The 15,248-nt window shown below is 39.0% G+C and overlaps 1 protein-coding gene across 1 annotated transcript; it reads right to left on the bottom strand.

Annotated features, from left to right (window-relative positions):
• Positions 1-9,341: 9,341 nt before the first annotated feature.
• dclre1b (DNA cross-link repair 1B) lies at positions 9,342-14,754 on the bottom strand. The gene is made up of 4 exons (XM_023427606.2): positions 13,954-14,754; positions 12,911-13,076; positions 12,560-12,742; positions 9,342-12,284 (listed from the first exon to the last, which is right to left on the bottom strand). Exons 1-4 carry the CDS (start codon positions 14,149-14,151, stop codon positions 10,969-10,971), a joined length of 1,863 nt encoding a protein of 620 aa, XP_023283374.1. The 5' UTR covers positions 14,152-14,754; the 3' UTR covers positions 9,342-10,968.
• Positions 14,755-15,248: the final 494 nt, after the last annotated feature.

Below are 15,248 nucleotides of genomic sequence, written 5' to 3'. Positions count from 1 at the left end.
GAAGGGAAATGTGTGAAGCATTAGATCAACAAATGATCAACCAGTTTTCTGAAATTCTCAAAGGTGCATCTCATGAACCAACTGGCAAGTATATATATATATATATATATATATATATATAGCCGGAGCACAACACAATGTTATACTGTCTGACAATGGAAGAACAAGGAATTGGACGGGGTCAACAGACAGAGAGAAGAAGAAGAGGAAGAGGAGTGAGGCTGCGTGGAGGAGGAGTTGGGAGGCAAAACAGAGGAAGAGACAGAAGAGGCCTTTCTGTATCGCAGTGACATGGTCTGTCAACAAATTACAGCACAAACAGTAAAAGCGTAAATGTGAATCTTGTCCAGTCTCTTGCAATCAATCTCCCACATACACTAAGGTGTATAACAATTTACAATAAATGTCATCAAAACTTTAGCCATAGTTTACATCAGAACATCCCTCCAGAGTACACTGTTATATTGACAACACGACTAAGCAATTTGACTGTCTTATCCGTACACAATAACACAAGGACTTTTCATCTGATGGCAGTGACATGTTCATTGACACAGATATTTACTTTTGAGAGATGAACTAAGGATTTTGAGCAAGAGACTGGCTTTTGCAGGTAATCCATGGTGTTTTGCTATTTGTACGAATTGTTTTGAGAAATTCACTTACTGTTTTGCAAATGTCGAGGATGATTCGAGAAATGTGCCAAAGCGATTGAGAAAAACTGTAATAAGGTCAGCAGCCAACAAACGCCCCTCTGGACTCAGTGTCTGTTTTTAATCTGTTCAGCAGTACGAGGAGGGAGGTGTGCACAAGCTCTTCCCACTCTAATCAGAGATCAGGCTGGAGTTTGGGTATTGACCTGGAAACCAACCAGAACCAGATCTCTTCATGGTGTGTCAGTGCACCGCCAGCTCTGCCCTGTTAAAGCAGCCTCCAGGTTCCCTAGCAGCAAGGTATAAGCTGCTTCATGTGTAATGGTGGGTGGAACAACATCCACCTATTTGTAGAGCTCAGGTCAATTGAAAACGCATATCTGTTTCTTTTCAGATTTGGATTTGGAGTCAGTGGGAAGGATCGTTACAGCTATTACTCCTCACTTCTCACACTCGCTCCCTTTTGTAACCTTTCCGCTCTGCTGCTCAAAATGAACTCCACTCACCTCGGGGCTACAACACAGGTCTCGCTCAGCAGCACAAATGGACTCACCACCGCGATTCACCAGCCGCCCTTGCATTGCCTATAAATCATCATTAGGCTTCCATAAAGACTGATATTATAAGAACGAGTGAGTTTTCAGTGCACTGTAATAGAGCCGGAGTGGAGCAGTGGGTGGTTTTGCATTACCCCCCCATTGGGGATAATGTGTTGGAGATTTGTCAGCTGGCATAGCTGTCCACATAGAAAACAATTGTGATGAATCATCTTAATTAATATGTCAAATTCACAGAGGAGAAACACAAACATGCCGTATGTTTGTTTACCTGTTCTTTTATATTCAAACTAAAGGACAATGGACATATTTAGTTTGGTATAACCTCAGGTGTCAGTAAATATCACATCTCCTGCCTTGAAGGGAGAAAAATTGACATTAAAAATAACAAATAACAAGTTAACGGACTGAACTCACACATTAATAACATCAACAAATAGAAAATAAAGTAGAGCTGACCCAGAGTGCTGACTTCTCAGAGGGAACTCTGATGTGCTGAATAACATTACATCCTGCCAGAGTGAGGCATATGTACTGTTTGCTGCATAGTGGAACAGCCTGTTCCCCATAGAAACGCATTCCCATTATGGAGAAAAACAACACTGGAATTCAAAATGTCAGCAATATTTCAGTGATTTTATTCAATTCTACATGCCAGGGCAAAACTAGACAGCACAAAAAGAAGGTAAATGACCCAGTTTGAACCTATTAAACTGAATAACAATGTAGTTTTAATTACCTGCAGAAGTGAAATGAGGAGTTGACTAATTGATTAGTCCCTCAACAAAAAATTAATCTGCAACAATTTTAATATTTAAATAATTGTTTAAGTCATATTTTTGGCAAAAATACTTTTCAAATATAAAGACTCTGACAGTAAACAACATGTCTGTGCAAGACTGTTTGGACAAATCAACAAGTTTGCACATGTCCACAAGAAAATAATCACCACATTAATCAATATTTAAAATAAATATACAATATTAACTAACAATATTATGGTTGTTCACACATGCTTCTAATAGTAATACTAAATTACATACTAAATACAACAAATACTGAATGAAAACAGGATATTTTACACAGATTAATGCAAACATTCTTCTCTTCTCTCTTCTCGTATTTCAGATATGTTATGAACTTATATCTTCATATATCCAGAGGATGTATATATGTAATATTTGATATTAATATATCCTCTTATAGCCATCAGGCTATACAACACCTCAGTCAAATGAAGTGGACTAATCTAATTATCATTGTTTATTTATTATTAACTGTTTTTATTATTACTATTATTATCAACAATGAGCTAATGGACACATGAATTTCCCCTAGGGGATAAATAAAATATCTAATTTTATTATTCAAAATGATCTAATCTAATCTATAGATGACACATGGTAACATCACTCTTGATATAGGGACTTACATGTCATATATATATACAGTATATATATATATATATATATATATACATATATATACATATACAGTATATGTCATAGTGTAGTCATAGTATAAGGCATAAAAACTCATAGTAAGGCATGAAATGTCATAAAAATGTCATTGTACTTTTAAGGGATAAAAAACATCATAAAATATCAAGGCATAAAATGTCATTACAACATCATAGTATAGTAAGGCATAAAAAGTCATAAAAATGTCATCACATAGTAAGGCATAACATTTCACAAAAACATCATTGTATAATAACGCATAAAAAAGTCATAGTATAGTAAGGGAGGCCACAGGGGCCCTAAACAGCCGCTCAGTTAGCTTATGCCTTGGGCCTTGGTATGGATGTATGGGTGAACATCACATTGGACTTGTATTCCTAACCTTAACAAAGTCATTTTAATCCAAACCATGACATTTCTGTAAACCTACCCAAACCTTAACCAAACCACTGTCAGTTCATCAAACAGAATCATTTCCCAACAGTGATTTGTCTCTCTTGACAAATATAGTCAAGGCGATAGGACTGTGTGTCTTTCTAGAGGGCATGGACATATTGTGTTGCTAATTTGACTTTACTTTACTGTGGAAAAAACAGCCACATCATGGCACAGAAGAATAAATAAAAAAAAATACAATACCCTCCCCCTCTAGTAATTTTCCTGCAGTCCCTTAGAACTGTAAGATATCCACACTGACTCGATCTCACGCAAATCAAATGGCTGTTACATCCCCGAGTGCTGTTGCTGCCAGCTGCTATAAACTGTTTCAGCAGTGAGAACTATTCCCTGGTTGATGTGTGCCATTTAGCAGCAAACTGGAAAGTGCACACAATGCCTGGGTTGACCAGCCCTGTCATGCAGTAAAAAGCTTTGGAGATTTCAAAACCGTGGAAGTAGGTGGTAGTTCCACATAGGGACCAGATAATACTTCTTACACTGACAGCTGTTCTCTCTGCTGTGCCCTCAGCATGTATTTACTGTACACCTTAGATTACCTCTTCAATGACTCTGGGCAAGGTCTCTAATCTTTGTGGCTGGAAGAAAAGGAGAAGAAGAGGCTGGTAAGAGAAAACATACGGGAGGGAGCAGATGATGAAGGGGAGAAAGGCGAGTGGTGACTTTAAAGATGATGAGAGAGGAGCTTCGAAAGGGAAGAAAAAGCTGGCAGGTTGGAGAGAGGACAGAGGGAGAGGGTGGGAGGCTGGAACGAGGAGAAAAAGAGATTAGAGAGAGCACAGAGGAGGCAGAGTGAGAGAGTGTGGCGAGGAGGAGAGACAGCAGGAGAGAGCAGGAGGGGTACAGTGGGAGAGAGGAGGGGAACATAGAGCTCCCCATAGGGAAGCACTGTCCTGTGAGTCATCCACAAGCAGCTGGATCTGGGCCTGTGTAAGCCACAGACTCCCTCCTATGGTCTTATGGGATATTAACAAAGAGGGAGTGATGAATGACTGCTCCTTGGATGAAGAGAAAATAGAGAAAAAAAAGTCTCTTGGTGAATTCAAGGCTGCCTGATTGTGTCTCTTTTGATGTGAAAGAATGCAGTGAATGGGTTAGACCTTACACTAGAGCCGTTGTTTTCTTCTGACGCTGAAAAGCTGGATACGTGAAGAAAATCCTGAACAGCATTTAATGACAAAATGACAAACCTTCTCTGCTGATATGTCTCCAAAACGAGACACTGTGGAAAACTCTCAGTTTTTAATGATGGTTTGTGAGAAGGAAATTTGTCAAAATGATCTCAGTGTAGCTACATTTCTCAAATAATAGTTTTTTTTTTTTTTTTGCTTGAATTACTTTTTTTTTGTTTTTTTCTTTTTTAGCTCTGGTCCCCAAATCAAACACTACGCTGCATATGAATTAAATAAGCTCCAAAAATGTGTCTACAGTATACACTATGTTTTTTTTTAATGTGAGGGGGTATGGTGTGTGTGTGTGAGTCCATTTTAAATCATTGTGTGTATAAATTGTATGTGTCTCTTTTTGTACAGAGGTCTATCTTGAAAAGAGATCTTGATCTGAATGAGACTACCTGTTGAAATAAAGGATTTAATAATAATAATAATAAAAATCTTTCTTTTCTGTCCTCTCTCCAGTCAACAGAGATGTTTTGTGACTGCTGTTCTAACTCTCATCACTCGTTACTCCTGCTCATCCTTGTGTTTTTACCCCCTCATAAATCACACAAACACAAACAGTGCTTTGCCATATGTGCGTGTATGTACCCCCACACACAAAAACACTGGCAGAGGCAACAGAAATAGCAGCAGACTGTGAGCAAAAAGATAACAGCCTCTGCTGCTGTGTGGGTTTGACACAGCTCAGCTTCATCGTTCCAACGACAGTCTCGGAAAGAGGGACTGAGAGAAATCACTACAAAGTGCAGAAACCAATGGTTTTCTTATTGTCTACCCCATCTGGCTGAAAGACTTGCGCTGCTCTGCTGCTATCACCTGTACTGAGCTCTGAGCTGGTTCTCATCTCCCACACAGCTCTGTCAGAAAGCCGTTGTCTTTGAAGAGCTGCTGAAAACTGACACACTAGCATTTTGAGCATTTTCTCCGAGGCCCGAGTTAAAAGGCCGTCCTGTTGCTCATTGGTTTTGCCGCCAGGAAAGTCCTTGTTTCTGCTGTGTCAAGTCAAGCGTTCTGTCAAGTTGATTTGGTTTAACTTTGCTTCAGACCAGTGCAGTAAAGATGTGATGCTTCACTGGAGGCGAGGACTCCTTCTGCATCATGGATGAATGTGCCTCTAAACCTTCAAAATCCAACCTTGTGGAAAATACATTCATTTGCACGTTAGCAACATTTTCCAACCCACCTTAGTCCCCAGAGAGCAAGATGAAAACATTGCCCTGGGTTACACTAATGTTAGGTTGGTTTTCTGTTCAGAGAGGATTCATGGTAATGGACTTCACTGGTAGCTGTCCATGGTGCTGAAAAGCCACATGTACAGTACATGTACTGTGTGTAGTCAGGTTGTCAAGGGGCACTTGTACCTCAGTGTTACTTCTGCAGTTGCCAAAAAATATATTCACATATTGAATCAAATGTAACACCTGAACGTTATGTGTTGAAACTGACAGTGTATGACAACTAATCAGCAGGTAAACAGGGAAATTAAAATACAGTAAGTCAGATCACTAAAAAATAGATAGATGGTTTGAGTAGCAGTAGAAAGATGGTTGAGATAAACAACTTCTGACACCCATACAATGACTGCTAAATTTTATGAAAAAAAATTCTAACTATCCATTTTTTTTTTATAAAAAGTATGGAGTAACATTCAGTTTAAAATCAATTCAAATGTACATTTATAACATGAGAGCTGGTGTCATTGAAGCGGTACCTGAGAGGGCTGTGGCAGAACTAGTGGTACTTGTACCCCAGAGGGCACTTCTGCAGAGGGTACCTGGAAATATTGTGGAGCAGTTGAAGTAATGAGGGGAAAAAACACATATGATTATATATCTATTATATCTTAAAATGTGTATAGAATGTGCCATATATTTGTGTTTAAGAAAAAAAAAAGAGGATTACAAATGTGTATGGTGCTGATGTTTAGTATGACTCACCCTGCTGTCACTGTATGCACATTGAATTTTATGTGACCTTGCATGCTGGGTTTCACATATTTATGTCGCAAGTTTGATGTATTTTCTTAAGTATTTATCAGTTATATGTACATAGAAGTATATTTATTGTTAGAGTAACCTTCCAGCTATGAAGCTGACACAGGGATAGCTTTCACTTTCACACTGAAGGATATATTACAATCATACAATTGTAACTTGAGCAGAAAGGTCTACATGGAAAGCTAAAAGTAATGGATGAATGCTTGAAACATCCAGTGGCATAAGCTGTGTTTTTCGCTGTGGTGAAAATACCCCATCTGTTGGGGCTGTGAGGGAATGTCAGACGAAAAAAGTATGAAACTAACTAACCCTAACCCTGCTCTATGAGGTTAAAATGCATCAGAATGAATTTTAATGTATTTTCACCAATGACAGATGAGGACAAGGACACTCAGCTGTTTTTATTCATGACCATGTCAAGTCATGTCATGTGCAGTCACAGCTGAATTGTCTAAAAAAAACATGACACTGACAAGATATTTAAAAGGTTTGTAGAAGTTATAATATTATTATGTTGAAACTATACGTTATGTATGTATTCCATACAGAATTGATCATAAAAAACAAACAAACAAAAAAAAAAACTATATAGTCACTATAAAGTTTGACTCAAACCACAAATAAATTATGAACAAATCCTGCTGCTGCCCTGTTCAAACAGTCAGGGAGCTTCACTTCAGTGCAGCAGCAGTGAATCTGCAGGTCAGTAAGACTCTGGGACTACCTGTGATTTAGTGCTTCGATGCTCAGAACAGAGGTTTGGTGCGCTAGCCTTTCATGTGCATTAACATTTTTATTTGCGGGTCTTGGGGGAAGCTGACTTTAGTCCCTAGTAACAGTTGAAAAATGTATTGAGAGCTCTTGCTGGACCAGCACTATAAATCACACACCTGGACCCTTCTCTTCTTCTTTACAGCACAAGATGAAATGAAAAACACCCAAAGCCACACTGTGATTCTGGATGAATTTTGTTGGTGTACACTTTGCCCAATAATTCTTTTTGTTTGTAAAGTTGATGATGTGGTAACTGGACTCTGTGTTAATCACGTCAACATCCTTAACTGAAATAAAGTTGAAGGGAGAGTTGAGTGAATTGCAAACATCCATGTCATTCTATAAGCAGTTTTACTCCTGGTATAAGGGCTTGGCCTTGCAGGTAGCAGCGTCCTCACGATTTCCACTTTGAAGTAATGGTGTGTGTGAGGAATCCATTACTTGAGCCCTAATACCCTGCTGTGAGGCTTGTAGGGGTATGTGACACTCCATTTCCTTTCATTTCCTAGCCTCACTGCCAGGGCTTTATGCTCTCTCAGTGTAAAAAAAGAAACTGCATTGTTCCTCCCAAATTATTATTATTTTTCTAGTCACAAACATGTTTTATTTTTTTTCACAAAGCAAGGGCACTGCTTTAAAATAGCATTGGGGGCTGCAGGGATGCAGGGAAAAAATGTCAGTTTGTGTAAAATATGCAGGAATCTTAATGCAAATTCAGTCTTGGGTGTTTTCCATTTCTCACTGTTTTCGGAATTTTTGTAAATCAAACAATTGATTTCTTGTGAAAATAATCACCTGATTAACCCATAAGGAAAATATTCATTAGTCGCAATCCTATATGATTATAGGATAATTAAGCTTCACCTTGCGTAGCTGCAACAGTCAAATGCTGTTTACACATCAATACATCAGTAATGATAATCCAATTGTGTAATAATTAATAGCATTACAGTCACATGGGACATTTTTCTGCATTGAGTACTTACACTTAATAAAAGTATTTATTAACAATTACATATAGACATACTTTTACATAACATTTTTGATGCAGGGCGTACTCGTAGTGAAGTATTTTACAGTGTGGTATTAGTACTGGATCTGAATATTTGCTCCATCACAGGTCATCATCTGTATTCAGCTGCACACAGTGGCCTCCGCGCCTGTAGCTCATTGTTGAGCCCAGATCTCCCTCCTCCCACATGCAGAAGCCGGTCATTCATCCTCTCTGAGCACAAGAGGAGACTCCTGTTGGCAGCTCTTGTCAATCTGACAACCCACCGATGGCAACTACATGTTGTCTGAGCATGAGGTTTCTGAACTTCACACAGAGACTTTTCAGTGCAGCCTAATGGGACGTGCTGGGATCAGGGCCAACTAAAAGTGATTTTACAGCTGGATTGACTTTACTGTTTGTTTAGAGTGAATACACTGCTCACAGTAAATGCTATTCTGGAGAGGTGATGAAGTGGAGATGTTGTAACACAGCAAATTAGTATCCTATTTAGCCCTTAACAAGACTATTAGCAATTAAAGCTGTGAAGACATACTGTAATCCAATGAATAAACATCCTTCCAGGTACATGTTACAGGTCGCGTTTCATCAGTGGATGGTGGATGGGGTTCTCTGTGGGGGTTACTCAGCACCAGAAAGCATGAAGACCAAAACTACTCATCTGTGGTGGCTGAAATGAGATACAGCCGGTCCTGCTCTGTGGTCAGGCAATGCAGCATGCATGCTTCATATAAACAGAGTCCTAGTATGAATGTGGAAAAAGGCTTCAATTAGTCAGAGCTTTGTTTTCACAGTTGTTTGTGTGTGTGTATGTGTGTATTCTAATTGCTGTCACACAACATTTTTATGATATTTTTATGATCTTAATTTGCAATATAATGTTAATTTAAAAACCATGGAGGGACAATGGGATTTAGTTAAGAGCTGAGTCATTACTGCTCAGCATGCTATTAGCTACCAAATATACTCAATTTTTATTTATTTATGTTTTTTTTAACAAAAATCAGACATGCTGTAGAAACCTAAAAGCTAAAATTAAATGGGAAGCAATGCATAACACAAAAGCATCTGCTGGTATTTTTAACCAACTACTGCCATCTTAGGGAAGAATAACAACATTGCAACAGGAAAAAGCTGTGAACCCTCAGTTTACATGTCCAGAAGATGCTACAAATCTCTATGCTACAGTATGTGGAGTTCTTTAGTTAACAAGTTAAAACATGGACGTTTGAAAGAGACACCAAAACACATTCATTTGCAAATAATCTGTAATTTACTGAGGAAACATTTGGTACATGAGGAGCCTGCATTCAACGTACAGTTACGTGTTACACTTTTCAACAACACATCCTTTATTATACAGAGATGCTTTGTAATATAAAACACCAAGGTAAATACAGTATGCAGTAATGCATTACAATAAAACAGGTTTTCCTATTAGTACTTAGTATGATATATATATACATTTACCGAAAAGAAAATTACATTTTAACATCTATCTTTTAGTTTTTAATGGCTAAAATGAAGCCAAAATTATTTATTTTTCCCACAAATAAAAAGCCAAAGTGTGGCTTCACAAATGTTAACAGGTCAATGGCATTTATAGAGCACTGTAGTCCAACTGGTAAAATCTGGGATTAACACTGCCAGAGTGAGTGATTAAGTTCACAAAGAGGGAAGTCGAGCTGCACACTGCTGGTTTATGTCACCTCTAATCAAAACATGTAAAAAAGACAATAGCAGATACTTTTTGGAGTTGACAAAGGTCGTCATGGAGAACAAAAACAATATGAAAGACACATTAAGCTGCAGTAGGAATACAATCAGAAACATTAAAGATATTCAATATACATTCACCTAATTTAACACAACTTCTTTCTTAAAATATTTATACATGCATTACTGATTCATATGACCAATTCCTTAAAAAAATGAAATGTTGGGATGAAAGTGTTTTGGAGTTTGCTGAGCTGCATTTGATGCTAATTTTTCTTCAGTGGTCGACTAACAAAGAAAAGAACACAGCTATAGCTGCTAAATAACATCTTAAAAAAAATACTTAATTTTGCACAGTATTTATCAAAACTAGGTGTACATTTACAAATAAAGACAATCACAGGAAGTTTGTTTTTTCAATATTAAGTACCAGTGCAGCAACTTTCTCTTGACTCAAAACTGCAAAATACAGATTTTACTAAAACAAAACAATGTTTTTTTCAGATTTACTCAAAAAAGGCATTACATTATTCACACAGCAAGAAAATGAAAATAAAATCTTGAGTGAAAAAGGCTGATCTGGTATATGCCAAAAACGTTTTTCTAACTTTGTTTCGGCTTTTAGGCTGAAACTGAATCAGGGTTTTGGCTTGTAACTCTTGGCTCTTTGCAGCAGCAAAAACATCTTCATCCACTGATATTTCAAAGCACTCCAAGATCCTGTGACTCTCATTTGTCTACTGACTACTTTGAGCTGTGACTCAGCCTCGTCCATGGTATACATTTATACACGGCCAATAAAGGTCACTGATCTTTTTTTTTTTTTATCACAACAAGGAAAATAGTTTTAGTCTTTAATGAGAAATGAGGATTTATTTTTGCTGGCTTACACACCCAGGAGGCCAAGGTAAAGCCAAGGATTAGTCCATCACTATACAGGTCCAGTCCTAGGACCTAGTCTACTTTTTGATAACAAACCTGCTTTTCTAAACTCCAGGCTACCCATACAAAATGGAGGCACCATAAGGAAAATTATATAAAGTAGGAAGTTTCCAACGACAGAGCACAGAAAATAGTGCTGTGGCTTTAAGGTGCTTATGTTGACACACACAGAAGTCTCTAAAAGGCCTCTAAAGCAAGGCAAAAACTTAGACGTCAGGTCACATTATTTGTCTGAGACGTCATCTTTTTCGTCATGTAGTGGACAGAGGGGGTACTGTTGCATAAAGCTGTGCTGCAGGAGGTCCCAGGTTTTTAGGTCCTCCTCTGTGAAGGTGAGACCCTTTAAAATACTGTTTTCAAGCTGCTCTATATATTCCTCCCTCAGGTCATTAAAGGGGCTAGATGAGTTGCAGGAATCGTTAATGGGGCTGTTTTGAAATAATGCCATGCTGTTGCCCTGATCTTTTTCACATCCATTGTGCTGACTCATGTTATTGTCATTTGACATTATGTCATCATCCTGATTGATTCCATGTCCACTGTCCTGATCCATGCTATCATCATTTGACAGTGTGTTGTTCTCAACATTTCCATGTTGACCATGTTGACTACTGTAATTTTCACTCAATGCTGTCTTGCTGATTATTTTGCCATTAGTATGAAAATGCCTTTTCCTGGTCCTGACAGGCTGCAAGCAAGCCTTTGTGTTGGTCAGGATCTCCACTGGAGCAAAGTTGCTCTGGGTGAGTTGACTGAATGGCACTGACTCTGCCATCACCATATCTTCAGAGACTGTCTGGACGATGTTGAGGCTCCACATGTCTCCAGCCCCTCTTATGTTTTTGTTAGGGGTGAGTTTCTTGCTCATATCGATAAGGACACAATCAGAGTCCCTTTCACTACCTTCTGTGTCCATCTCTTCATCAGAAGCATCTTGTTCCTGGCATTCTGCTCCCCAGACATCTTCACATGACCTCCTGGACGCACTCACAGGAGACTCAAATATCACCCCTTTGGGAGGAAGAGGTCTGCAGTGTCTACGGCGAAGGCTGGTGCATGCTGATGAGCTGAGCTGGTTCTCAGGCTGTCTCAACATGTGTTGTCGTACTGACTCAGGCACCAGGATTTCATGGCGCTTTTTGCTGGGCAGTAAGGCAGAAAGACTTCCAGGTACACACTTTCCTACAATGGGTATAAGGCAGGTAGGTTTAAGCGCAGAGACAAAATCCTCCAGTTCTTGGTATGAGGAGTGGTCGGAGTAGGGCACCACATGGACATTGGGGTGGAAGGATACCAGGGGCCTGCTTGTGGGCAAGATGGCCAAAGTGGGTTGTTCTTTGTTCCACCGGTGAAAAGTGGCAGAACAGATCTCTGACTGGTCCACGGCTCGGATACGACCGGCTCCCGGGTCAGTGGTGAAAACGTCAGGCAGTTCCAGAACCTTTAGGGTCTCCATCCTCTGAAAGCTCACCTCAATCCAGGTTTTAAACTCCATCGCCAGCTCCAACAGCAGGGACTCCTTTCCAAGTGAATACAGACCTGTAAGACACCACAAAGTCAGCTAAATAATGATGGTTCATTTAATAACATACATATATTTATATATTTTTTTTTGTTAAATCTGACAAACAATAAACACTATTTAAATTTTACAAGGCTTTAATTATTTTCAATTTTATTTAATTTTTTTTTTTTTTTTTAAAGTCAGCTCTCCATATGGACCAACTTACTGTAATTGTTGGTAAAGTCAATCTACATGTGCTAGTGACTGACAACAGAAAGCTGTGTCAAACGAGAGGTCAATACAAAATTACCTATGACAACATTGTGGTTTGGGTGGCTGCGGATGATCTCTTTGATTTGTTGAGTGGCTCGCTGTCTGGAGGGGAGGGTGCGGTTGGGGTCACAGTTGGTGTTGTCTAGGTACAGCACATCTATAGCGGTGTTTGTCCTCAGGCACGGCTCACGCAGCATTGAGGGAGTATATCTGAAGTCACCTGAAATGAAGAGGGTGTTAATGCTGACTTAATTCCTGCAATAGTGAACTATGCACATTTCCATCATACTACACCAAAGAAAAGGAAAGAAAGAAAAAACAACAAGACATAACTTGACAAATATTCCCTACATCCTATTAGTAGCAGATAAACTGTTCAGACACTGACCTGTGTACAGTATAGAGCCAAAGTAGCCTTCGAAAAGAAACATGACAGCCCCTGGACAGTGGTTGGCGTCTATTAGGGTAACCGTCAGCGTCTCCTTGCCGATGTCATCCAGTGGCAGCAGGTGTGGCTCAGCCAGCTCCAATGGATGGACCCACTTTTCTTTCACCTGAGCAGAAATAGAAATGATCAGCGAAAAAGTAACTCACTGAGTGCAAAAAAAAGATTAACACACTAGTGACCACTGTAAACCTTCTTCCTTATGCAAAATAATCCAGTTTAACATAGTCATAGACAGCATTATGTACATGACATACAGACATATTCTGTGCCTCCTTATTCTAATTTCTGAGATAAGTGACAAATTAAAGGAATACCTTGAATATTTTCATACAAGCATAAAAGGTGACTAAATGGTTTGATGAGGATGAAAATGATGTCTCCAGTCCCTAGATCTCATATCAACACCTCTGGAAGATTTTCGACTAATGTGTTAGTGATCTCCACCACCAATCTCCACCTCTTTGTGGCCCCACATTTTACTACGATACTTCATATTGTTTTTTCTCTCTGTTTGTAATCCATCTTTATATTACATAAAATTAAGGAATATTCAAAACTAAAATGCCTTTTGAATGGCTGCAAAAAGTAAGTCAAATGTGCATAACTTCCCATTTCCCTTTCATTTATCCAGGAGATGCTTGTTACTTCAGTTTGTAGTAGTGTGTGTCACGTTCTGGGTTTAGAAAATAATTCAGTGAATGCTGATCTAATTTTCTCACCTAAGATACTGGTGTGGCTTTGCATAGCCATAAAGGGGTTGTAACAAAAATAATGTAAATATTTCTTTTAACACTGTAAACAGATATTAATAAAACTTAAAACAAAGCTGGGTGTGCAAAAACGAAAGAAATAATTGTTCGTTAAGCACAGGTGCTTCAGTACACTGAATGAACTGTACTGGATGAGGCAGGGAAGTAACGTGAAATCTCAACTCTGATGCATTGTGATTTGACTTATATTTTCACCCCCGCCCCGCCCCTCACCTGCAGTTTGAGTTTGAGCAGTGTGGCAGTGGCGGGTGAGCAGTAGATGGCCCGGTCGCTCCAGGTGGAGGTCAAACCCACCGTGTGGTCGCTGTGCATGTGGGACAAGAAAAACAGACGGGTGCCAGGACATTTCCGCACCTGCCAGAAGTCTACGGCCAGCGGGGTGTGCGGGATAACATTCCCATTGACGTACATGGTCTGTGATTTCACTGGATGTCCAGCCCTCAGCGATGTGAAAGTTGGGCCGATGACTGGCTGTAACGGTAAGTTATTTACTTAACTGCTACTCATTTATGTTAGTTGGCGGCAACAGACCAACTGAAGAAACAGCTGTGGAAGTGAGTTGTAAAATTAAGGTTGTTTCCGTGCACATGCTACAGTGCAATTATTGGTCTAGTGTCAGTGGAAACTTTACGCAGCGTTGGCAGTAAAGAAAAAGAAGACAACCCACTGGAAGCTAACTTTGGCTAACCTTACAGGGAACTCCGACGTTGCTACACACGATGTAGCTAGTTAGCTTTAACCGGCTCAAAACTCTTTGTTGCTTCCTGACACCATTATTTTGTAATTTGAAAATCTTCTCTTTAACCTCGGCACTACACACAGCTTGCCAGTCGTTACAGTTTCGCAGTTACAACGCTAATAACAACACACACACCCCGCCATTTCTGTTTTCAATTTGTCACTCAACGCCTCTTCCGGTTTTTCTTCTTGCTTGGGTTCGCTCTGCAGCGCGTGTCATGGTTGTTGCGTCATGCTGCCACCTGGAGGTCGCATCATGAGATTAAGACGATATGAACGTAAAAGTAAAAAAAAAATGGATGAAAAGTTTTCTCACTAAAATAAACTTAGTGAAACTTACTATTTATAATTTATAAGAACAAATTATAAGTTCAGTTAAATTTTTGATGTGTTGTAGCAAGTCAAATATGAGATTTACTTACTGGGATACTAAGTCATACATATTAAATATTAAGTCAGAAAAAAAAGGATTTCGGATTGAAATGGGCTTTCATAGATTTAAAACCTTGCTTTAATTTAGTTTTTGAATGCCTAAGGGGCTTTGAAGACAACGAACCCACCAATACCCTTGCAGCCAACAATAAATTAAATGCTGCATGAATGGAAACAAAATAAAACACAAGCACCCATCAATCCTTGGATACTGAACTGAGAAACTCCCAAGTAAAATTTATTAGGAAAAAGGTAAGAGTGGATATTACTTGAACTTTTAAAATATTTCCTGACATCATTTTCTCTAAGATTCATTGCCAGTAGTCAAAGTAATCCTG

Source organism: Seriola lalandi, unplaced genomic scaffold (genome assembly GCF_002814215.2).
Source record: "Seriola lalandi dorsalis isolate HSWRI2012SDOR001 ecotype SW California unplaced genomic scaffold, Sedor1 jcf7180002054861, whole genome shotgun sequence".
Taxonomy (NCBI): domain Eukaryota; kingdom Metazoa; phylum Chordata; class Actinopteri; order Carangiformes; family Carangidae; genus Seriola; species Seriola lalandi.
Note: the sequence above shows the minus strand (reverse complement) of the source record. Positions and strands in the feature narration are given on the sequence as shown.